Source organism: Theropithecus gelada, chromosome 7a (genome assembly GCF_003255815.1).
Source record: "Theropithecus gelada isolate Dixy chromosome 7a, Tgel_1.0, whole genome shotgun sequence".
Lineage (NCBI taxonomy): Eukaryota > Metazoa > Chordata > Mammalia > Primates > Cercopithecidae > Theropithecus > Theropithecus gelada.
The window spans coordinates 16,557,882-16,582,152 of NC_037674.1; the positions used below are offsets into that span (position 1 = coordinate 16,557,882).

Here is a 24,271-nt window from a genome sequence, read left to right on the forward strand (position 1 = left end):
CCCAAAAAAAAAAAAAAAAAAAAAAAAGTGCTTATTTTATTTATTTATTTATTTATTATTTTTTGAGACAGAGTCTCACTCTGTTGCCCAGGCTGGAGTGCAGTGGCGCGATCTCAGCTCACTGCAATGTCTGCTGCCCCTGCCCCCAACTCCGGGTTCAAGCGATTCTCCTGCCTCTGCCTTCCGAGTGGCTGAGATTACAGACGCCTGCCACCGTGCCCAGTTAATTTTTGTATTTTTAGTAGAGATGAGATTTCACCATGTTAGTCAGGCTAGTCTTGAACTCCTGACCTCAGTTAATCTGCCCACCTTGGCCTCCCAAAGTGCTGGGATTACAGGCGTGAGCCACTGAGCCCGGCCTAAAAGTGCTTTTTAATTGATAGCCAGCAAATCTGGATCCTGGCTTTTATCCACTTGAGACCAGATATAAACTATTCCCATTTGGCACAGTTAAGATTTTGGCAATGTTCGTATGAGTACATGGCAGCTGTCATTTTTCTATATAACAGGCTGATAATACAGCTCAGAAAACACTTGAAAAAAGATAATGTCATACACGACATCCTCTAACACTCACCTGAATCAGTTTTTGTCTCTTTTCTAGAAAGGAGAGATATTTAGGGGCTACTTTAAGGTGTTTGATTAAACTCTCCTGCAAAGTAGTGATGCAGTTTGGAAGATAGCCACCCGTTTCCATGGAAAACTGAAGTACATCTGCTACCTGTGGTATTTTAAAAAGACAAACAGAGCAGTTGAATATATACAGAGAGCTATCTCATGCCAGAAATATATTTAGAGAAATGTCTAAATAACGTTTTCCCCAAGGACCCACACAATAGACCATGTCATCAGGAAATTTAAAGTTGTTCAGTCAACTTAATCTGAAAAATGGGGGAAAAAAAAAAACCAGAATAAAAACTCAATTTCTTTTTTTTTTTTTTTTTTTTAAGGTGGAGTCTTGCTCTGTCACCCAGGCTGGAGTGCAGTGGTGTGATCTCAGCTCACTGCAACCCCCACCTTCCAGGTTCAAGCAATTTTCCTGCCTCAGCCTCCCAAGTAGCTGGGACTACAGGTGCAAGCTATGACGCCTGGCTAATTTTCAACTTTTTTTTTTTTTTTTTTAGAGACAGGGTCTTGCTATGTTTTCCAGGCTGGAGTGCAGTGGCTATTCACAGGCAGGATTCCACTACTGATGAGCACAGGGGTTCTGACCTGTTCCATGTCTGACCTGGGCTCGTTCACCCTTACTTAGGTAACCTGGTGGTTTTCCCCGCTCCTGGAAGGTCACCACATGGATGCCAATCTTAGTACAGGCATCCAATCAGCACAGCGCCCTACAGTCCAAAACTCCTTAGCTCAAGCAATCCTCCCACCTCAGCCTCCATAGTAACCATGACTACAGGCACAAGCCATCACACCCAGCAACCCAACTTTATGTGTTCTTATCTACTTTCTTTTTTCTTTTCCTGAGACGGGTCTTCCTCTGTCGCCCAGAGCTGCAGTGCAATGGTGTGATCTCAGCTCACTGCAACCTCCACCTCCTGGATTCAAGCAATTATCCTGCCTCAGCCTCCTGAGTAGCTGTGATTACAGGTGTGCACCACCATGCCTGGATAATTTTTGTATTTTTACCAGGGTTTCACCATGTTGGCCAGGATAGTCTCGATCTCTTGACCTTGTGATCCGCCCGCCTTGGGTTCCCAAAGTGTTGGGATTACAGGCATGAACCACTGCACCAGGTCTTTTTTTTTTTTTTTTTTTTTTTTTTTTTTGATATAGGGTCTTGCTCTATCTCCCAGGCTGGAGTACAATGCCACAATTATGGCTCATTGCAGCCTCAATCTTCCAGGTTCAAGGGATCCTCCCGCCTCAGCCTCCAAGTAGCTAGGACTACAGGCACATCCCACTACGCCTGGCTAGTATTCTTAAACTTTTTTGTAGAGACAAGGTCTCGCTACATTGTTCAGGCTGATCTCAAATTCCTGGGCTCAAGCAATCCCCGTCTCCGCCTCCCAAAGTCTTGGGATTATAGGCGTGAGCCACTGCCCCTAATTTTTTTTTTCTCCTTGTTTTATAATACCTGCCTGCCTTATGGTTGTTTATTAGTCTTTGTTACCCTTTAGGGAATGAAGAAAGGGAGATAAAATTCAAGAATTATTTTTAGTGGGCTGAGAATGCATTCCTATAGTCCCAGCGAGCTGGGAGTTGAACCAGGAGGATCTCTTGAGCTCAGGAGTTCAGGGCCAGCATGGGCAACATAGTGAGACTCTGTTTCTGGGAGGAAAACAGATGGGTCTGGCATGTTGGCTCACACCTGTAATCCCGGCACTTTGAGAAGCCAAGGCTAGAGGACTGTTTGAGGTCGGGAGTTCAAGACCAGCCTGGACAACATAGAGAGATCCCATATATTAAAAAAAAATTAAAAATCAGCCAGGCATGCTGGTGTGTGCCTGTAGTCCCAGCTACTTGGGAGGCTGAAGTGGGAGGACGGCTTGAGCCCAGGACTTTGAGGCCTCACTAGCAGAGAGCTATGATCATGCCACTGCACTCCAGCCTGGGCAACAGAGCCAGACCTTGTCTCAGAAAAAAAAAATTACTTTTATTATCTACTGGTAACCAGGAAAATTTTATAAGAAAACCTAATAAAATAAATAATTAAAAGTATTTATCTATGTGTGGTAGGCTGGCCAATGGCCCCCAAAGATAACTACTTCATAAGCACTGGAACCTGTGAATGTTATCTTACATGCAAAGGGGACTTTACAGCTGGGATTAAGTTAAGGATTTTGAAATGAGATTATCCTGAATTATCCAGGTAGTCCCTAAATGGAATGACAAGTGATTTTTTTTCAAATTTTTTTTATTTATTTTTTTTTTTGTGGCACAGAGTGTCGCTCTGTCACCCAGGCTGGAGTGCAGTGGTGCGATCTCGGCTCACTGCAAGCTCTGCTTCCTGGGTTCACACCATTCCCCTGCCTCAGCCTTCCGAGTAGCTGGGACTACAGGCACCCACCACCACTACGACTGGCTAATTTTTTGTATTTTTAGTAGAGATGAGGTTTCACTGTGTTAGCCAGGATGGTCTCGATCTCCTGAACTCGTGATCCACCCGCCTTGGCCTCCCAAAGTGCTGGGACTACAGGCGTGAGCCACTGCGCCCGGCCTGACAAGTGATTTTTTTTAAGAGTGAGGCAGAAGGAGATTTTACTATAGTCAGAGGAGAAGGTGATGTGATGATGGAAGCAGGGATTACAGTGATGCACTTTGAAAATGGAGGAAGGGGCTACAAGCCAAGGAATACAAGTGGCCGCTAGAAGCTGAAAAAGGCAAGAAAACTCACTCTCTCTTCAGAAGAGCCTCTAGAATAAACCAACCATGCAAGACACCTTGACTTTAGCCTAGAGAAAATGATTCAAGATTTCTGACCCCTAAAACAATAAAATAATAAATTTGCATTGTTTTGGGCCACTAAATTTGTGGTGATTTGTCACAGCAGCAATAAGAAACTAATACACTGTTATAGAAAAACAAATTGGTGAAAATTCTGCTTCTTGGACTACGTAACTCTAAAAAGAAAAACATGAACAGATATGCCAAGGTCTTCATTAGACAATACGTATAAGATCTAATCAAGAAGCCTAATGTCCTCAAGGAAACAAACAGCAATTATGTTAGATTTTGGAGCAAGCATAAAAGCAATCCCTACTAAGTGAAACATCCTGAAAGAAGGCACAAAGGAACAGGTAAGTGAGAAATGGCAGCAAATTCATTATGAGTAGATACACAAACAGAAAAAGTGAACCAAATATAGTAACATAAAATTGAACTTTTAGAGACTGCTGCTCAAAAATAATTGGCCAACTCATTAGTTTAATTTCTCTACAAAGGCTCTAAGCTTGCATAATCAAGATTTCCCTTTCCTGTCATTAATCTAAAAGACTAGAAGAACTTGAAGAAAACATAATTAAAACTAGTGGTTTTACTGTTCTCACAGTCAAACCAGAAACCCAGATCAGCTCTAAGAGCTAGTAGAGGTTCATGCCTTTACTTGGGTGGCTGAGGCAGGAGGATGGCTTGAGAGCAAGAGTTTGAGACTAGCTTGGGCAACACAGTAAGACTCCACTTCCAAATAATAATAATAATAACAACAACAACAACAATGGCTAGTAGAATCTAGGGATTTATCATTTCTCTAAGGTCCCCTAGATGACAGACAAATTATATCACTTCAGGCTGTTTGGGGCCCACATAGATTTTGGGGGGGGGGGCATACGCAGGATGACCTGTACCCCTGAGCTAGATGTCAGCTTGCCTTAATTGTTACATATGTGGTAAAGGCAGATATGTGATTGTTCATCTCACACTATGTCTCCCATATCAGGCTTCTGAATGATCCCTAAATTGCTCAAGTTTCTGAATGCTATGGAGTATGAATCTTGCTTCTTATTTGACAAATTCTGGAGCAAAATGAGGAAAACATCTTTATAAATAATTTTAAGCAACTTTTCTGCAGTGCTTTTATAGTACACCAAATGTTCTCACATATTGTACAAACATTTTACATGAAAAGTGAGCAGAAATGGAGCATGAAAAAAAAAAAAATTAAAAACACTTTCACTCATCAGATGACCAGATGAGCCTTTTTATCTACAGGAGCTGCATATAATGGTTTGAATCCAGCACTTCCCTTCATGTACCTGTGTGTCAAAGACATTATTCAGCAAAATTCCATACTGATGAGAGAGGCAATCAGAAAGCCAACGACAATCGTGGATAACCTAAGGAATCAGAAGGGAACAGTCATTAGAACCTGGCTGCTAATCTTAATAGCACAGGAATCGGTTTATATACTTACCTTCAAAATTCTCTTGTCTTCTAATATCATCTGAAGTCCATTGTTGAAAGCTCGACTTCCCAGAAGGAAAATGTCAAATAAGTAAACTCGGCAATTTGTGGCCACCTACAATAGACCATCCAGACACACATGTCATAGGATAAGACAGAACTGAGGAAGGGAAATTTGAGGATGAAGAGTAAAAGACATGTGATAAAATATCTAACATCTTCACTTTATTTATTTATTTATTTAGAGACAAAGTTTTGCTCTGTTGCCCAGGCTGGAGTGCAGTGGCACACTCATGGCTCACTGCAACCTCCATCTCCTGGATTCAAGCAAATCTCCTGCCTCGACCTCCCAAGTAGCTAGGATTACAGGCATGCGGCACCAAGTCCAGATAATTTTTGGTTTTGTTTTTTGTTTTTTTGGGTTTTTTTGAGACAGAGTCTTGCTCTGTCACCTGGGTTGGAGTGCAGTGGTATGATCTCGGCTCACTGCAGCCTCTGCCTCCTGGGTTCAAGCAATTCTCCTGTCTCAGCCTCCCAAGTAGCTGGGATTACAGGTGCATGCCACCACGCCCAGCTAATTTTTGTTATTTTTAGTAGAGAAGGGGTTTCACCATGTTGGCCAGGATGGTCTCGATCTCTTGACCTCATGATCCACCCGCCTTGGCCTTCCAAAGTGCTGGGATTACATGCATGAGCCTCCGCGTCCAGCGAGAAGGGGTTTCACCACATTGGCCAGGCTAGTCTCAAATTCCTGACCTCAGGTGATCCACCCACCTCAACCTCCTAAAGTGCTGGGATTACAGGCGTGAGCCCCTGCACCTGGCCAATTTTTGTATTTTTTGTAGAGATGGGGTTTCACCATGTTGGCCAGGCTGGTCTCAAACTCCTGACCTCAAATGATCCACCAGCATCAGCCTCCCAAAACTTTATTTTTTTTGAGACAGGGCCTTGCTCCATCACCCAGGCTGGATGACAGTGGCGTGATCTTGGCTTACTGCAACCTCCACCACCCAGGCTCTTGTGATTCTCCCACCTCAGCCTCCCAAGTACCTGGATTACAGGCATCCACCACCACACTCAGCTAATTTTTGTATTTTTTGTAGAGACTGGGCTTTGCCATGTTGCCCAGGCTGGTTTCAAACTCCTAGGCTAAAGCAATCTGCCTGCCTTGGCCTCCCAAAATGCTGGGATTATAGGCGTGAGCCACCATACCCCACCACATCTTCACTTTTAAATGATAGGTACTTGATTCTTAGAGAAAACAGGTAAAATTTGTTCTTAAGTAAAAAAAGTAAGACACAATCACTGTGATTTTCTTTTTTCTTTTTTTTTTGTTTTTTGAGATGGAGTCTCGCTCTGTTGCCCAGCCTGGAGTGTAGTGATGCGATCTCGGCTCACTGCAACCTCCACTGCCCAGGTTCACGCCATTCTCTTGCCTCAGCCTCCCAAGTAGCTGGGACTACAGGTGCCTGCCACCATGCCAGGCTAATTTTTTTTTTTTGTATTTTTAGTAGAGACGAGGTTTCACCATGTTAGCCAGGATGGTCTTGATCACCTGACATCATGATCTGCCCGTCTCAGCCTCCCAAAGTGCTGGGATTACAGGCGTGAGCCACCAAGCCTGGCCAATGATAGGTACTTGATTCTTGGAGAAAACAGGTATAATTTGCTCTTAAGTAAAAAAAGTAAGGCATAATCACTGTGATTTTCAAAAGGAAAGAAAAGGACAAGCTGGTGAAAGACAGGTTCCCTTTTTTTTTTTTTTTTTTTTGAGACAGAGTTTCGCTCTTGTTGCCCAGGCTGGAGTGCAAGGGCGTGATCTTGGCTCACTGCAACCTCCGCCTCCCAAGTTCAAGCAATTATCCTGCCTCCTGAGTAGCTGGGATTACAGGGACCCGCCACCACATCTGGCTAATTTTTTGTATATTTTAGTAGAGACAGGATTTCACTATGTTGGTCAGGCTGATCTTGAACTCCTGACCTCAGGTGATCCACTCCCCTCAGCTTCCCAAAGTGCTGGGATTACAGGCGTGAGACACTGTGCCTGCCTTTTTTTTTTTTTTTTTTTTTTGAGATAGAGTCTCGCTCGGTCGCCCCGGCTAGACACTGTTTTTGCCATTTTTTTTTTTTTTTTTTTGAGATAGAGTCTCGCTTGGTTGCCCAGGCTGGGGTGCAGTGGCCGGATCTCAGCTCACTGCAAGCTCCGCCTCCTGGGTTTACACCATTCTCCTGCCTCAGCCTCCCGAGTAGCTGGGACTACAGGCGCCCACCACCTTGCCCGGCTAGTTTTTTGTATTTTTTAGTAGAGATGGGGTTTCACCGTGTTCGCCAGGATGGTCTCGATCTCCTGACCTCGTGATCCGCCCGTCTCGGCCTCCCAAAGTGCTGGGATTACAGGCTTGAGCCACTGCGCCCGGCCTTTTTTTTTTTTTTTTGAGACGGGGTCTTCCTGTCACCCAGGCTAGAGTGGAGTGCAGTGGTGCAGTCATGGCTCACTGCAGCCTCCTCCGCCTCCCAGGTGATTCTCTGGCCTCAGTCTCCCAAGTAGCTGGAACCACAGGCACATGTCACTATGCTCGGCTAGTTTTATTTATTTAGTTTTTTATTTTTATTTTTTTATTTTTTGAGACAGACTCTTGCTCTGTCGCCCAGGCTGGAGTGCAGTAGCGCAATCTGGGCTCATTGCAACCTCCGCCTCCTGGGTTCAAGTGGTTCTCCTGCCCTAGCCTCCCGAGTTGCTGGGATTCCAGGCACCCACCACCACGCCCAGCTCATTTTTGAATTATTAGTAGAGACGGGGTTTCACCATGTTGGCCAGGCTGATGGCGAACTACTAACCTCAGGTGATCCGCCTGCCTTGGCCTCCCAAAGTGTTGGGATTACAGGCCTGAGCCACCATGGCTGAGACTTTCACTTGTTACAGTTTCAACTTTAATATTTGACCAGTCTCGGCCAGGCGCAGTGGCTCATGCCTGTAATCCCAGCACTTTGGGAGGCCGAGGCGGGTGGATCACCTGAGGTCAAGAGTTCTAGACCAGCCTGGCCAACATGGTGAAACCCCACCTCTACTAAAAACACACACACACACACACACACACACACACGCAAAAAAAAAATTAGCCAGGTGTGGTGGCAAGCGCCTGTAATCTCAGCTACTCGGTGGGGTGAGGCAGGAGAATCGCTTGAACCCAGGAGGCGGAGGTTGTAATGAGCCTAGATCGCGCCATCGCACTCCAGCCTGGGGGACAAGAGCAAGACTTTGTCTCAAAATAAATATATAAAAATGAAAGGAAGGAAGGAAGGAAGGAAGGGAGGAAGGAGGGAGGGAGGGAGGGAGGGAGGGAGGGAGGGAGGGAGGGAGGGAAGGAAGGAAGGAAGGAAGGAAGGAAGGAAGGAAGGAAGGAAGGAAGGAAGGAAGTTAGTTTACCAGTCTCATCTATGGCATTCTAATTATGAACTAAATATTTGGTCTTCCTTCTGGTTTCCTGAAATATAGCTCCTAAAACCCTTGGAATCTTGAAAGTGAGTGATGAGTGTTTTTTGTGTATTAATGGGATGACTGGAGGCTGGGGGCTCCTAGATGCTCCTAGAGTTTCAGGATGGGTACTGGTCATAGGAAAGACAAACGCATGATTAGAGAGCTGGGACTTTCATCCCACTACCCAACTTCAAGGGAGGAGAAAGGGGCTGAAGGTTAAGTTGATCACAAATGGCCAATGACTTAATCAATTATGCCTACATAATGATGCCTCCATTAAAAACCCCACAGGGAGGCTGGGCAAGGTGGTTCACGCCTGTAATCATAAGTACTTTGGGAGGCCAAGGTAGGAGGATCTCTTGAACCCAGGAGTTCAAGACCACCTGGAAAACTTACGGAGACCCCATCTGTACAAAAAATTAAAAAATCAGCTGAGCATGGTGGTGCACCTGTGATCCCAGCTACTCGGGAGGCTGAGGTGGGAGGATCACTTGAGCCTAGGAGCTCCAGGTTGCAGTAAGCCGTGTTTGTACCACTGAACTCTAGCCTAGGTGATAGAGATAGACTCTCTTTTTCTTTTTTAATTAAAACAAAACTTCTTTTTTTGAGATGGAGTTTCGCTCTTGTTACCCAGGCTGGAGTGCAATGGCACAATCTCAGCTCACCGCAACCTCTGCCTCCCTGGTTCAAGCGATTCTCCTGCCTCAGCCTCCTAAGTAGCTGCAATTACAGGTGCCTGCCACCACGCCCAGGTAATTTGTTGTATTTTTAGTAGAGACTAGTTTGGTGATCCACTCACCTAGGCCTCCCAAAATACTGGGATTACAGGCGTGAGCCACCACTTTTTTTTGGAGATGGAGTTTCAATCTGTTGCCCAGGCTGAAGTGCAATGGCGTGATCTCAGCTGACTGCAACCTCCATCTCCTAGGAGCAATTCTCCTGCCTCAGTCTCCCAAGTAGCTGGGATTACAGGCGCGCGCCACCACACCCAGCTAATTTTGTATTTTTAGTAGAGACGGGATTTCACCACGTTGGCCAGGCTGGTCGTGAACTCCTGACCTCAGGTGATCCACCTGCCTTGGCCTCCCTGGGATTACATGCGTGAGCCACCACGCCCAGCCAAAATTTTTTTTAATATGGCAATGGGGTCTCCTTATGTTACCAAGGCTGGTCTTGAATTCTTTGACACAAGTGATCCACCTGTCTCAGCCTCCCAAAGTGCTGGGATTACAGGTGTGTACCACCATGTCTGGCCCCTTTTTTTTCTTTTATTAATTTTAAAGAGTCTGTCAAAAAAAAAAGAGAAAAGGCCTAAATTCACAGGGCCTCTGGATAGCTGAGCAGGGGCAGGTTCCTGGGGGCGTGGGTGGCACACCCTTTCCCCCATACCTTGCCACGGTGAATAGCCACGGTGCCTGGCCTAGTCAACTCTTTAAAAAAAAAAAAAAAAGTAGTGCCTCTGGGCCGGGCGCGGTGGCTCATGCCTGTAATCCCAGAACTTTGGGAGGCCGAGGCAGGCGGATCACGAGGTCAGGAGTTCGAGACCAGCCTGGCCAACGTGGTGAAACCCCCTCTTTACTAAAAATACAAAAATTAACCAGGCGTGGTGGCGGGCGCCTGTAGTCCCAGCTACTTGGGAGGCTGAGGCAGGAGAATTGCTTGAACCCAGGAGGCAGAGGTTGCAGTGAACTGAGATTGTGCCACTGCACTCTAGCCTGGGCGACAGAGCAAAACTCCATCTCAAAAACAAGTAGTGCCTCTGGCCAGGTGCAGTGGCTCATGCCTGTAATCCCAGCACTTTGGGAAGCCGAGGCGGGCGGATCACCTGAGGTCGGGAGTTCGAGACCAGCCTGACCAACATGGAGAAACCCCATCTCTACTAAAAATACATTAGCTGGGCGTGGTGGCGCATGCCTGCAATCTCAGCTACTCGGGAGGCTGAGGCAGGAGAATTGCTTGAACCTGGGAGGCAGAGGTTGTGGTGAGCCTAGATCGCGCCACTGCACTCCAGCCTGGGCAACAAAAGCAAAATTCCATCCCCCCACCCAAAAAAAAAAAAAAAAAAGGAGTGCCTCTGAAATGGAGTGGAGATTTTTTTCTCTCATAAGTTTTATTTTTATTTTTTGCTTTTAATACAAGTGCACGCGATGCTTTTATTTAAAAAATTAAACACACAAGCCCAGGGATCTGGTTGGGGAAAACGTGTCCATTAATTTGCTTCCAGTTGCAGAGAGGACAGCTGTAGGCCAGGCACAGTGGCTCACACCTGTAATCCCAGCAATTTGCGAGGTCGAGGTGGGCAGATCACCTTAGGCCAGGAATTGGAGACCAGCCTGGCCAACATGGTGAAACCCCGTCTCTACTAAAAAGACAAAAATTAGCCAGGCATGATGGCTCATGCCTGTAATCCCAGCTACTCAGGAGGCTGAGGCACTAGAATCGCTTGAACCTGGGAGGCGGAGGTTGTAGTGAGTCAAGATTGTGTCACTGCATTCCAGCCCATGCAACACAGCAAGACCCTGTCTCAAAAAAAAAAAAAAAAAAAAAAAAACAAAGAAAGAAAGGAAAGAAAAGAAAAAGGAAAAAAAAAAGAAAAAGAAAAAGAAAAAGGACACCTATAGCCAACTGCATGTTCCTCTGATACCCAGAAAACCAAAGGGGACAATTTAGGAAATAACCTAGAACTGCCCAGACCTGTGTTACCAGGAAGACTACTCTCTTTTGTTTTGGTAGATGGAAGTTTTGGGTTGTTTTAAGTAATTTGTATTGTGCTGCTAATTCAAACCTCGTCATCTAAAAGCTAAGCTTGGCTAGCTGCAGTGGCTCAAGCCTGTAATCTCAGCACTTTGCAGTAAGGCTGACTCAGAAGGATCGCTTGAGACCAGGAGTTTGAGACCAGCCTGGACAACATAGGAAGACCTCATCTCTGGAAAAAAAAAAAAAGTAAAGGAAGAGGGACCCAAAGGCTATCCATCCTCTAGCTATTCTTCAAGGCTAACTATGAACTTTTAAAAAATATTGGCCAGGGTGGTGGCTCATGCCTGTAATCCTAGCCCTTTGGGAGGCCAAGGTGGGCGGATCACTTGAGATCAGGAGTTTGTGACCAGCCTGGCCAACGTGGTGAAACCCCGTCTCTACTAAAAACACAAAAATTAGCCAGGTGTGGTGGCACATCCCTATAATCCCAGCTACCCAGGAGGCTGAGGCAGGAGAATCGCTTGAACGCAGGAGGCGGAGGTTGCAATGGGCCAAGATTGCACCCCAGCCTGGATGACAGAGCAAGACTTTGTCTCAAAATAATAATAATAACAATAATAAATAATAATAATAGTAATGATAATAGAGACTCTCATTTGATATCTTCCAGGTCCAGGGAAACTAAAATGATGTGGTGAGAAACCTGCTCTGGAAAGCTACCACCTCAGAATGAAAAGAGACAACACTCTTCATAGAACGAAGGTGACAGAACAGAACTGGGACGGACCTCCAGCAGAGCCTGAGAGACAGCACTGATGGTTTCACAGTGAACCTATTCTTGCCACTGAGCTTTAAAAAAAAAAAAAAAGAATCTCATAGATTCTCCTTACAGGAGACAGAAGCTCTTTCCTTTTGAAAAGAATAAATTGAGTACCAGGAGAAGGAAGAACATTCCAACAAGTTATGCAACAATGACACTAGGGTGACAGAAAGAAAACAATTAATAAATCTACCAGTGAGCCAGGTGCAGTGGCCTATCCCTGTAATCCCAGTGACTAGGGGGTCTAAGGCAAGAGGATTACATGAGGCCAGGAGTTTGAGATCAGCCTGGGCAACACAGCAAGACCCCATCTCAAAAAAACAAGACTGGGTGTGGTGACACTCATCTGTAGTCCCAGCTACTCAGGAGGCTAAAGTGACAGGATAGACAGCATGAGCCCAGGAGTTCGATGCTGCAGTGAGCTCTGATCTGCACTGTGGCCTGGGTGACAGAGTGAGACCCCATCTCTAAAATATAATTTTCAAAAAGAAAGAAAGAAAAAATCTACCAGTGGCTCTATAATTACTTCAAAACAAAAAGTTTTCAAAAATCTTTGACCTGCAGCCAGCACAGTTTGCCATGGCGACACACATTCGCTCCTTCTGCTGCCACACTCAGGACATTCTGCTTCTTGATATGGAGTATCTGGTAAGAAAAAGAAGGAAAGGAAAAAGTTTCAGGGAATAAATGTTGGCACGATAACATCATTATTGGCACAAGTACAATCGTCAGCAGTAAACAAAGTGCATCATCTTTGTTAAACTCACAAAATTTGATTAATCCAAAACAGTATGTTTTACATACACACATAAATCAGCACTGAATACTTCTGATTCTTTTTTTTTGTTTTAGCAAAAGTGTTCCACAGCTGGAAAATAAATCACTCAGACCCCAAATGACAATAAGAGTTGAAAACTCAGACACTTTTTGTTACCACTGATGCTACAGAGAAAGACTCATAATCTGTTTTTATTTTTTTAATTGAGACAGAGTTTCACTCTTGTTGCCCAGGCTGGAGTGCAATGGCGTGATCTTGGCTCACTGCAACCTCCACCTCTCGGGTTCAAGTGATTCTCTTCCCTCAACCTCCCAAATAGCTGGGATTACAGGCATGCACCAACACACCCAGCTAATTTTGTATTTTTAGGAGTGACAGAGTGTCACTATGTTGGTCAGGCTGGTCTCAAATTCCTGACCTCAAGTGATCCACCCGCCTTGGCCTCCCAAAGTGCTGGGATTACAGGTGTGAGCCACCAAGCCTGGACCAAAATTATAATCTTTAAGACAAGATTCCTCATGCAAACTATAGCATGCCCTAACACAGGGCAATTTACCATATCTGAAAGGAATATATGTGGTGGCTAAGTCTCAGAGTATCCACTGCTCAGAAAGACGGAAACAAGGACTCTTCAGGTCCCTTAAAGCCTCAGATTCACTGAATTACTCAAAACTGAAACAGTGGCCAGGCACAGTGGCTCATGCCTGTAATACGAGCACTTTGGGAGGCTGAGGCAGGAGGATCGCTTGAGCCCAAGGGTTTGAGATCAGCCTGGGCAAAGCAGCGTCTCTACAAAAAATACAAAAAATTATCCAGGCATGATGGTTCACACTTGTAGTGTAGCCCCAGCTACTCGGGAGGCTGAAGTGGGAGGATCACTTGAGCCTGGGAGGCTGAGGCTGCAGTGAGCCATGATGATGCACTTCAGCCTGTGTTTAAAAAAAAAAAAAAAAGGCCGGGCGCGGTGGCTTAAGCCTGTAATCCCAGCACTTTGGGAGGCCGAGATGGGTGGATCACGAGGTCAGGAGATCGAGACCATCCTGGCTAACCTGGTGAAACCCCATCTCTACTAAAAAATACAAAAAAAAAAAACTAGCCGGGCGTGGTGGCGGGCGCCCGTAGTCCCAGCTACTCGGGAGGCTGAGGCAGGAGAATGGCGTGAACCCGGGAGGCGGAGCTTGCAGTGAGCTGAGATCCGGCCACTGCACTCCAGCGTGGGCGACAGAGCGAGACTCCGTCTCAAAAAAAAAAAAAAAAAAAAAAACACACAAAAAAACAAAATAATGGTACCCCAGGTACACACTCTTGTTCTTTGATTATCTATAATCTTATCCTATTTCATTATATAATTCTATAATCCTTAATCCGTCATTCATAAAAACTTTTACGTGATACAAGATTCTCCCCGTTTTATAGGTAAATTATTCAATAATAGAAAGGCATAGTAATTTACACTAGCAACATATCTCCCTTTAGAGAGCATAAAGTGTTCTAAATTCTGAGTATCTCTCATCAATGATGAGAAAATGGCACTGAATTTCAGCTTCATCCCCAATCAACCAAAGATGGCTGCAGAACTGGCAACAAAAGCTGCATTCTCTATTGATGAGAACTCCTAATTACCTCTTCAAACTTCCAGAGCAAAAGCTTTATTTTTGTTTTTGTTTTGTTTTGTTTGAGACAGTCTCACACTGTCCTCCAGGCTGGAGTGCAGATCATAGCTCACTGCGGCATGAACTCCTGGGCTCAAGTTATCCTCCTACTTTAGCTTCCTGCAGCCTCGACCCCCCGGGCTCAGCTGATCCTCTCATCTCAGCCTCCCAGGCAGCTGGAACTACAGACCTGTGCCACCATGCCCAGCTAATTTTTTGTATTTTCTGTAGAGGTGGGTTTTGGCTTGTTGCCCAGGCTGGTCTCTAATTCCTGGGCTCAAGTGATCTGCCTGCCTTGGCCTCCAAAAGTGCTGGTATTACAAGAGTGAGCCACCATGCCTGACCACAATTCTTACCCTCATTTTTTTCTTATTGTTGTCATGGACACTTTAAATAATCTGTTGATACATAAATAATTCTTACAACTCAATGATAAAAATAATTATTACAACTCAATTACAAAATAGGAAAAGGTTTGGGCACGGTGGCTCATGCCTGTAATCCCAGCACTGAGGGAGGCTGAGGAGGACAGATTGCTTGAGCCCAGGAGTTTGAGACCAGCCTGGGCAACATAGTGAGAAACTGTCTCTACACAAAATATAAAAATTAAGGCTGGGTACAGTGGCTCACGCCTGTTATCCCAGTACTTTGGGAGGCTGAGGAAGACAGACTGCTTGAGTCCAGGAGTTCAAGACCAGCTTGGGGAACATACCAAGACCTCATCTCTTAAAAAAAAAAAAAAAAAAAAAAAGAGCTGGGCATGGTGGTACATGCCTATAGTCCAAGTTACTCAGGAGGCTGAGGTGGGAGGATTGCTTGAGATCCTAGGAGGTGGAGGTTGCAGTGAGCCAAGATCATGCCACTACACTCCAGCCTGGGCTACCAAGCAAGACTCTGTCTCAAAAAAAAAAGGCAAATGATCTAAATAGACATTTCTCCAAAGAAGTTATACAAATGGCTAGTAAGCTCATGGAAATGTTCAACATCATTAGCCATCACAGAAATGTAAATCAAAACCACAGTAAGATACCACTTCGTACCCACTAGGATGGCTATACTCAAAATTACAGATAAGTGTTGGCAAGGATGTAAAGAAATTGGAACCCTCACAGACTGCTGGTAGAAATGTAAAATGGCGCAACAGCTTTGGAAAAAAGTCTGGCCATTCCTCAAAAAAGTTAAACACAGAGTTACCATATGATCTAGCAATTTCACTCCTAGGTAACTACCCAAGAGAAATAAAATCATCCACACAAAAACTTGTCCATGAATGTTCATAGTAGCATTATTCACAATAACCAAAAAGAAGAAACAACCCAAATGTCCATCAAATGGTGAATGGATAAATAAAATGTAGTATATTCATAGAATAGAATATGATTTGGTGGCTGGCTGTGGTGTCTCATGCTTGTAATCCCAGCACTTTGGGAAGCCGGGGCAGGTGGACTGCTTGAGCCCAATAGTTTGAGACCAGCCTAGGCAACATAATGAGACGTTGTCTCTACAAAAAATATAAAAGAATTAGCCAGATGTTGTGGCACATGCCTGTAGTCCCAACTACTTGCGAGGCTAAGGTGGGAGGATTGCTTGAGCCCAGGAGGTCCAGGCTGCAGTGAACTGTGATCATGCCACTGTACTCCAACCTGGGTGACACAGCAAGACCCTGTCTCAAAAAAAAATTTGTTTTAATTTATAAGGAATATTATTTGGCAATAAAAATAAGTGAAATACTCATATAAGCTACAATGTGGATGAACCTTGAAAGCATTATGCTAAATAAAGCATATCAAAAAAACTACATATTTTATTATTTTATTTGTTTATTTACTTATTTTTATTTATTTATTTATTTTTTTGAGATAGAGTCTCACTCTGTCACCCAGGCTAGAGTGCAGTGGCGTGATCTCGGCTCACTGCAACCTCCGCCTCCTGGATTCAAGCAATTCTCCTGCCTCAGCCTCCTGAGTAGCTGGGAATACAGGCGCGCACCACCACACCCAGCTAATTTTTGTGTATTTAGTAGAGACAGTTTCACCATGTTGGTCAGGCTGGTCTTGAACTCCTGACCTCGTGATTCACCCATCTTGGCCACCCAAAGTGCTGGGATTACAGGCGCGAGCCACCGTGCCCGGCCTGTTTTGTTCGTTGTTTTTTGAGACAGAGTCTCACTGTCTCCCAGGCTGGAGTACAGTGGCATGATCTCAGCTCACTATAACCTCCACCTCCTCCCTCTCAGACTCCCCAGTAGCTGGGATTACAAGTACCTGCCACCACACCCAGCTAATTTTTGTATTTTTAGTAGAAATGGGGTTTCGCCATGTTGGCCAGGCAGTTTTAGTGGTTGCCAGGGGCTGAGGAGTGATTAAGAGTGATGGATAAGGGGTGTGAGGTTTCTTTCTGGTATATTGAAAATATTCTAAAATTTATTATGTTGCTTTATGTACAACTCTTTGAATATACTAAAAGCAAGTGAGTTGTACATTTTAACTAAATAAATTGTATGGCACGTGGATCATATCTCAATAATACTATTTTTTTTTTATGAAAATCTTCAGTTCAGACTTAAAAAATAACCTGTTGATAGCTAACTCTCATTTTAAGAATGCATCCATAGGCCGGGTGCGGTGGCTTAAGCCTGTAATCCCAGCACTTTGGGAGGCCGAGACGGGTGGATCACGAGGTCAGGAGATTGAGACCATCCTGGCTAACACGGTGAAACCCCGTCTCTACTAAAAAATGCAAAAAACTGGCTGGGCAAGGTGGTGGGCGCCTGTAGTCCCACCTACTCAGGAGGCTGAGGCAGGAGAATAGCATAAACCCGGGAGGCGGAGCTTGCAGTGAGCTGAGATCCGGCCACTGCACTCCAGCCCAGGCGACAGAGTGAGACTCCGTCTCAAAAAAAAAAAAAAATGCATCCATGGGCCAGGCGTAGTGGCTCATGCCTGTAATCCCAGCACTTTGGGAGGCTGAGACAGGCGGATCACCTGAGGTCAGGAGTTTGAGACCAGCCTGGCCAACATGGCAAAACCCCATCTCTACTACTAAAAATACAAAAATTAGCTGGGCGTGCTAGTGCATGCCTGTAATCCCAGCTCCTTGGGAGGCTGAGCCAGAAGAATTGCTTGAACCTGGGAGGCGGAGGTTGAGGTGAGCCAAGATTGTCCCACCGAACTCCAGCCTGGGCCACAGGGCGAGACTCCATCTCAAAAAAAAACATAAATAAAAAATTATGACTCTTCTCTGAAACTGCCAATGGCTTTCCATCTCACTCAAGTCAAACTCAAAATGTTTACAATGTCTAGAAAGCCCTAAGTGAACTGCCTCCTGCCCTCTTCCATCCCCTACCATTCTTCTTCACTGTGGTTCTGTCACACTGACCTCCGTGCTGTTCATCCACACAAGCTAGGAATATTTCAGCCTCAGGGCCTTTGTGCTTGCTAATTCCACTTTTAAGTTCTTCATTTTTTTTTTTTTTGAGACGGAGTCTCGCTCTGTCGCCCAGGCTGGAGTGCAGTGGCGCCATCTCAGCTCACTGCAAGCTCCGCCTCCCAGGTTCACGCCATTTTCCTGCCTCAGCCTCCTGAGTAGCTGGTACTACAGGCGCCTGCCACCACGCCTGGCTAGTTTTTTGTATTTTCAGTAGAGACGGGGTTTCACCGTGTTAGCCAGGATGGTCTCTATCTCCTGACCTCATGATCCGCCTGCCTCAGCCTCCCAAAGTGCTGGGATTACAGGTGTGATCCACAGCGTCCAGCCTTTAAGTTCTCCACTTTGATATCTACATGGTTCCCTTACTTACTCAAGTCTTTGTTCTAATGTCACCTGCTTAGAGATGTTTTCTCTGTCTATCCCACATAAAATAGGACCTCCTTGTCACTCTAGTCCCCATAACATGCTTTATTTTTATTCCCAGCACTTACTGCCACCTAAAATAGAAGCGTTTGTTTATTGTCTTGCATTAGAATATAAGCTCCTGGAGCACTGGAACTTTGTCTTGATTATGGTTTTACTCCAGATCTCAGAACAGTGCCTGGCATATAGCAGCCACCAAATACTACGTTGAATTAATAGGAAAAAAAAAATAAAAAATCTTTTTTTTTTTTTTTTTTTTGAGATGGAGTCTCGCTGTGTCTCCCAGGCTGGAGTGCAGTGGCGTGATCTCGGCTCACTGCAAGCTCCGCCTCCCGGGTTCACGCCATTCTCCCGCCTCAGCCTCCCAAGTAGCTGGGACTACAGGCGCCCGCCACCACGCCCGGCTAGTTTTTTGTATTTTTAGTAGAGACCGGGTTTCACCATGTTAGCCAGGATAGTCTCGATCTCCTGACCTCGTGATCCACCCGCCTCGGCCTCCCAAAGTGCTGGGATTACAGGCTTGAGTCACCGCGCCTCGCCAAAAAATCTTATAATAAAGAAATTTATGAGACACAGACATGATACCTACATACAGGCAATACTAGTAATGATTGAGGACAATACTTACTGCAGCACCAAACTTCTGCTGGAATTGATTAATGACGGTGTATGTCACCTCCTCTTCCTCTACAGGACAAGGATCGCATTAGATACATTTCTCTTCCTCAGCAACAGAATAGCTTTCCCACTAATTTTGGCCACACTCATATATTCCTACTCTATTGCAACTCAAATGTCTAATGTTATTTCATTATCACCTGCATTAGCCCATCACACAGTGAACACTAATTAACATCTTGTTTGCCAAATCAGAATAAACAAAAACCCCACCAATGATAATCTTACAAACTGAACTGTTTACATGTCCTGTGATAATCCAGTAATGTTTCCTTCCTCATAGGTTTATATCTTGAATACTTCAAGGCATACACTTTTTTTTTTTTTTTAAGACAGAGTTTCACTCTTGTTGCCCAGGCTGGCGTACAATGGCACAATCTTGGCTCACTGCAACCTCTGCCTCCCGGTTTCAAGCAATTCTCCCATCTCAGCCTCCTGAGTAGCTGGGATTACAGGCGCCCACCACCAAGCCCAGCTAATTTTTGTATTTTTAGTAGAGACGGGGTTTTGCCATGTTAGCCAGGCTGGTCTTGAACTCCTGACCTCAGGCGATCCACCTGCCTCAACCTCCCAAAGTGCTGGGATTACAGGTGTGAGCCACCGCGTCTAGTCAAAATTTGTTAATATTTTATTTAAATTGAGATGGGGTTTCACCATGTTGCCCACGCTGGTCTTGAGCTTCTGGGCTCAGGCGGTCTGCACAATCCGCCCACCTCAGCCCCTTGAAGTGCTGGGATTACAGGCATGAGCCACCATGCCCAGTCTTATTTTATTTTTTTTAATAGAGATAGGGTTCCACTATGGTGCCCAGGCTGGTCTTGAACTCCTGGCTTCAAGCAGTCCTCCCACCTTGACCTCCCTAAGTGCTGGGATTACAGGCATGAGCCACTATGCCTGGACCTGTTTTGTTTTTAATGAAACAAACAAACAAACAAACAAAACAAAACAAAACAAAACCCAAAACCCCACAATGGCTTCTCCTCTCATTTCAAGGTAAAGTTTAAGTCCCAGTTGGGCGCGCTGGCTCATGCCTGTAATCCAGCACTTGGGGAGGTTTAGGCGGGCATATCACAAGGTCAGGAGCTTGAGATCAGCCTGGCTAACATGGTGAAACCCCATCTCTACTAAAAATATAAAAATTAGCCAGGCGCAGTGGGCACGCCTGTAGTCCCTGCTACTTGGGAGGATGAGGCAGGAGAATCGCTTGTACCTGGCAGGTGGAGGCTGCAGTGAGCCGAGATCGTGCCACTGCACTCCAGTCTCGGTGACACAGCAAGACTCCATCTCAAAAAAAAAAAAAAAAAAAAAAAAGATTAGCCAGGCCTGGTGGCACATGCTTGTAATCCCAGCTACTGAGGAGGCTGAGGCAGGAGAATCACTTGAACATGGGAGGTGGAGATTGCAGTGAGCCAAGATCGCACCACTGCACTCTAGCCTGGAGGACACAGCAAGACTCTGTTTCCAGAAAAAAAAAGTTTAAGTCCCCACAAAGCTCTACAAACTCCTCTTTGACTCACTGGTCCCATCTCATCTACTGCTTCTCTCCCTGCTCCAGCTACTCTGATCTCCTTGCTGTTCCTTCAAGATCCTGGCATGTTCCTACCTCAGTGTCTTTGTAATTTTTTTTTTTTCCAGCCTAAAGCACATTTCCCCAAGATATCCCTAAAGCTTGATCCCTCACCTCCTTCAGGCCTTTATGCAAATGTTATCATTTCAGCAAGACTTGTCCTGGATACCCTAAAATTGCAAAACCACCCTCCCTACATACTACTTCTCTTCCATTTTTTTCCTCCCTAGTATTTGGCACTATTATAGTATATATTTTACTTATTTATCTTTTTTTTTTTTTTTTTGAGACGGAGTCTCGCTATGTCGCCCAGGCTGGAGTGCAGTGGCACGATCTCAGCTCACTGCAAGTTCCGCCTCCCGGGTTCACGCCATTCTCCTGCCTCAGCCTCCCAAGTAGCTGGGACTACAGGCACCCGCCACCACGCCCGGCTAATTTTTTGTATTTTTAGTAGAGACGGGGTTTCACGGTGTTAGCCAGGATGGTCTCGATCTCCTGACCTCGTGATCCGCCCGCCTCGGCCTCCCAAAGTGCTGGGATTACAGGCGCGAGCCACCGCGCCCGGCCATACTTATTTATCTTATTTAGCATGTGTTTGCTGCTCAATAAGGGAAGAGATACCATACTTCAGAATCCCCAATGAATGAGTGTACCCCAATAAATGAGTACACATACAGTATGTACTCAATTATTAAATAAACAAATGAATCACAGTATTTTATCTTAATTCAGAACCTAGAAGCAATGGCTCAGCTGAGCATTCTGTAGAGAATCTTGATTCAGGGTTATACCAACTCTAAACAGTAAAGAGAGCCTAGTTGAATTTGACTGACTTGATTCAAAAAAAAAAAAAAGAGAGAGAGCCTAGAAAATTCAGAGCCTTGGCCGGACGTGGTGGCTCACACCTGTAATCCCAGCACTTTAGCAGGCCAAGGCGGGCGGATCACCTGAGGTCAGGAGTTTGAGACCAACCTGACCAACATGGAAAAACCCTGTCTCTACTAAAAACACAAAATTAGCCAGGCGTGGTGGCGCATGCCTGTAATCCCAGCTACTTGGGAGGCAGAGGCAGGATAATCGCTTGAACCCAGGAGGCAGAGGCTGCAGTGAGCCAAGATCACGCCATTGCACTGCAGCCTAGGCAACAAGAGTGAAACTCCGCCTCAAAAAAAAAAAAAGAAAGAAAGAAAAGAAAAAATTCAGAGCCCCTATACTCACCTGATGGGCTGTACTTGAGGTCATTCAGCAGAGAGGTAGTTGGTGCTTCAGGGGCAGGAGAAGCAGGCTCACATGCATTTAGGTCTTCAACCTTCATTTTCTCCTTCCGGGTTCTTTCTGCATTTAGACTATCCTTACAAGAAACAACATTTGGGTGAACTTGTTCTTTGTCGTTGACACCACACACAGATTTTGCCACACATTAACATTAAGGACAGTGGTCCTTCATTAACTAGAGGACCCATTTATCCACTGATTACACTGACTTGAGGGCGCTATCTAACAATGGAAGGAAACACCTATATATTTCTTCTCATTTCTATTTCCTTATGCCAAGGAATTAAGCGGCTGGTGAATTAGAGTTAAGGCTTTCTACCCTAATGTGCACATTTGGGAAACATCATAATTAAGAAAATTATTCCATCTTACCTAACAGAAGATGCTTTTTCTCTCACTGAGCCTTGTTCCACTTCATCTAGTAGTTCCACTGTAAAATAACCAAATGGCTTCCAACAGAGTTTCCAATCAGAAATCAATTAACTACTCCACTACCCACACACTCCCAGTTTAACCATGTACTGCAAACAATAGTTGGAAATGAAATGTTAGTCCACAGAGGCTTTTACTGGCCAGCAATAAATACAACAGAAGAGATCATCTAAAGTACCAAAGACTCTCAATATTCTATCCCTACAAAGCTTCTTGGTTATCTAGAACGATTAGGAACCTTTCTATATATCCCCTTCACCCTTTTTGTTCTAGGGAACCTTTGTGGTCAAATTAGCTCTAGAGATTTCTTTCCCACTCATCCCAGTCTTAATGCACCTTCCCGCACATGGTGTGCTGTTTGAGGGTTTTCCCTTTTTTTTTTTTGAGACGAGGTCTTGCACTGTCACCTGGGTTGGAGTGCAGGGGTGCGATCTCGGCTGACTGCAACCTCCACCTCCCAGGTTCAAGCAATATTCCTGCCTCAGCCTCCCAAGTCCCATGCCTGGGACTATAGGCATGCACGCCACCACGCACAGCTAATTTTTGTATTTTTGGTAGAGAGGGGGTTTCACCATGTTGGCCAGGATGGGTCTCGATCTCTTGACCTCGTGATCCGTTCACCTCAGCCTCCCAAAGTGCTGGGATTACAGGTGTGAGCCACCACACCTGGCCTCATTTAGGTACTTTTCAAGCAAAAAGCCTCTATGTTTCAAAAGTCTCTTTTTTCTGTACTATCTAGAAATACTGAATCTGGAGCAGAGAAAAGGTAAAATTGACTGAAAAATGCTGATTAGCCATTATTATCCTTCGTCTTGACAATTTTTATCCAAGGTACTTTTGGGGAAGACTCCTCCATGGTTGATTGGGCCACAGGACAAAGAAAGAAATGACTATCCTTAGAGCTTAAAAATTATGAACAAAGCCTATAATCCCAGCACTCAGTGAAGCTGAGGCAGGCAAATCAACTGAGCTCAGGAGTTCGAGACCAGCCTGGCCAACATAACGAAACCCTGTGTCTCTACTAAAAAAAAATACAAAAATTGGGGTAGGTGCAGTGGCTCACGCCTGTAATCTCATCACTTTGGGAGGCCGAGGGGGGCGAATCATTTGAGGTCAGGAGTTTGAGACCAACCTGGCCAACATGGTGAAACCCCGTTTCTACTAAAAATACAAAAAAAAAAAATAGCTGGGTCTGGTGGTACACGCCTGTAATCCCAGCTCCTGGAGAGGATGAGGCAGGAGAATTGCTTGAAACCCCAGGGGCAAAGGTTGCAGTGAGACAAGTTCGCACCACTGCACTCCAGCCTGAGTGACAGACTGAGAATCTGTCTCAAAAAAAGTATGAACGAAGACCAAATGCTGGAGAAGAATTTAGCAGGTGATGAATTCCGTGCGTACAGATCACAAAGCTGGTCAGTCATCAGCCTCCTGAGTTGGGGAGACGATAGCAGTGATTCCTTCACTTCCCTCTACAAACCCATTCACAGCCTAGCTTTGCTCCAATCCAGAGCTCTGTTTCACTGCAAAGGCCGATAGTGAAAACACAATTAAGAACTCCAACTACCACCACTATCCTTGCCATTATAAAAGCATATTCAAGGGACAGAGTGTTCATGACAGCATACGCAATGAGAAAGAAATAGCTAGCTATCCAGATTTGTATTCCCTGAAGTGGCTCTGGATTGGCAGTCATTAATTTGGTGAGATTTTCATTTCCTCCTAAATTCTAGTTTTCTCACAAAGCAAAGCAATCTTTCAAGCAGTAGTAAACTCTCATTTACAGGAGTCCTTTCCTTTCTTCAGATCTGCCCCAAAGTGAGAGATGCACAGTCCTAAGAGGTCCCAGAGTGCTCATTCCTCCACTCCTTCTATCCAGCTCCTGATCTGTACTCCTTAAAAGGCAGAAGCACAAAGCTCCTGAGTCCCTGAAAGTAAGAAATGTTCTTGCTTTCTCTTGTCCTACTTGACATGTATGAAGCACACTGATGAGCTTCTACAGCTACTCTTTCAGGCAAACAATTGTACTTACTCTTGCTAAATGGTTTGTGTTAGCAGAAATAAAGAATAGGGCTGCTTCCTGCCATTCCAAAATCTGAAAAGCTCTGAAAACCAAAATTTTGTTGTAACTCTTGGTGGCAAAACTTGACCTGATAAGCTATTTACAGTCCGATTTTTTTTTTTTTTTTTTTTTTTTTTT

The 24,271-nt window shown here is 45.0% G+C and overlaps 1 protein-coding gene across 2 annotated transcripts in view; it reads right to left on the bottom strand.

Annotated features, from left to right (window-relative positions):
- EXD1 (exonuclease 3'-5' domain containing 1) overlaps positions 1 to 24,271 on the bottom strand; it is a 46,893-nt gene that overhangs the window by 9,286 nt on the left and 13,336 nt on the right. For both annotated transcript variants that reach the window (XM_025390530.1, XM_025390529.1), the window contains 7 exons: positions 22,015 to 22,072; positions 21,586 to 21,713; positions 18,751 to 18,809; positions 12,399 to 12,485; positions 4,856 to 4,960; positions 4,698 to 4,778; positions 578 to 721 (listed from right to left, as the gene is read on the bottom strand). In XM_025390530.1, coding sequence (XP_025246315.1) covers positions 578 to 721; positions 4,698 to 4,778; positions 4,856 to 4,960; positions 12,399 to 12,485; positions 18,751 to 18,809; positions 21,586 to 21,713; positions 22,015 to 22,072 — 662 coding nt within the window. The remainder of the gene's footprint in view (positions 1 to 577; positions 722 to 4,697; positions 4,779 to 4,855; positions 4,961 to 12,398; positions 12,486 to 18,750; positions 18,810 to 21,585; positions 21,714 to 22,014; positions 22,073 to 24,271) is intronic.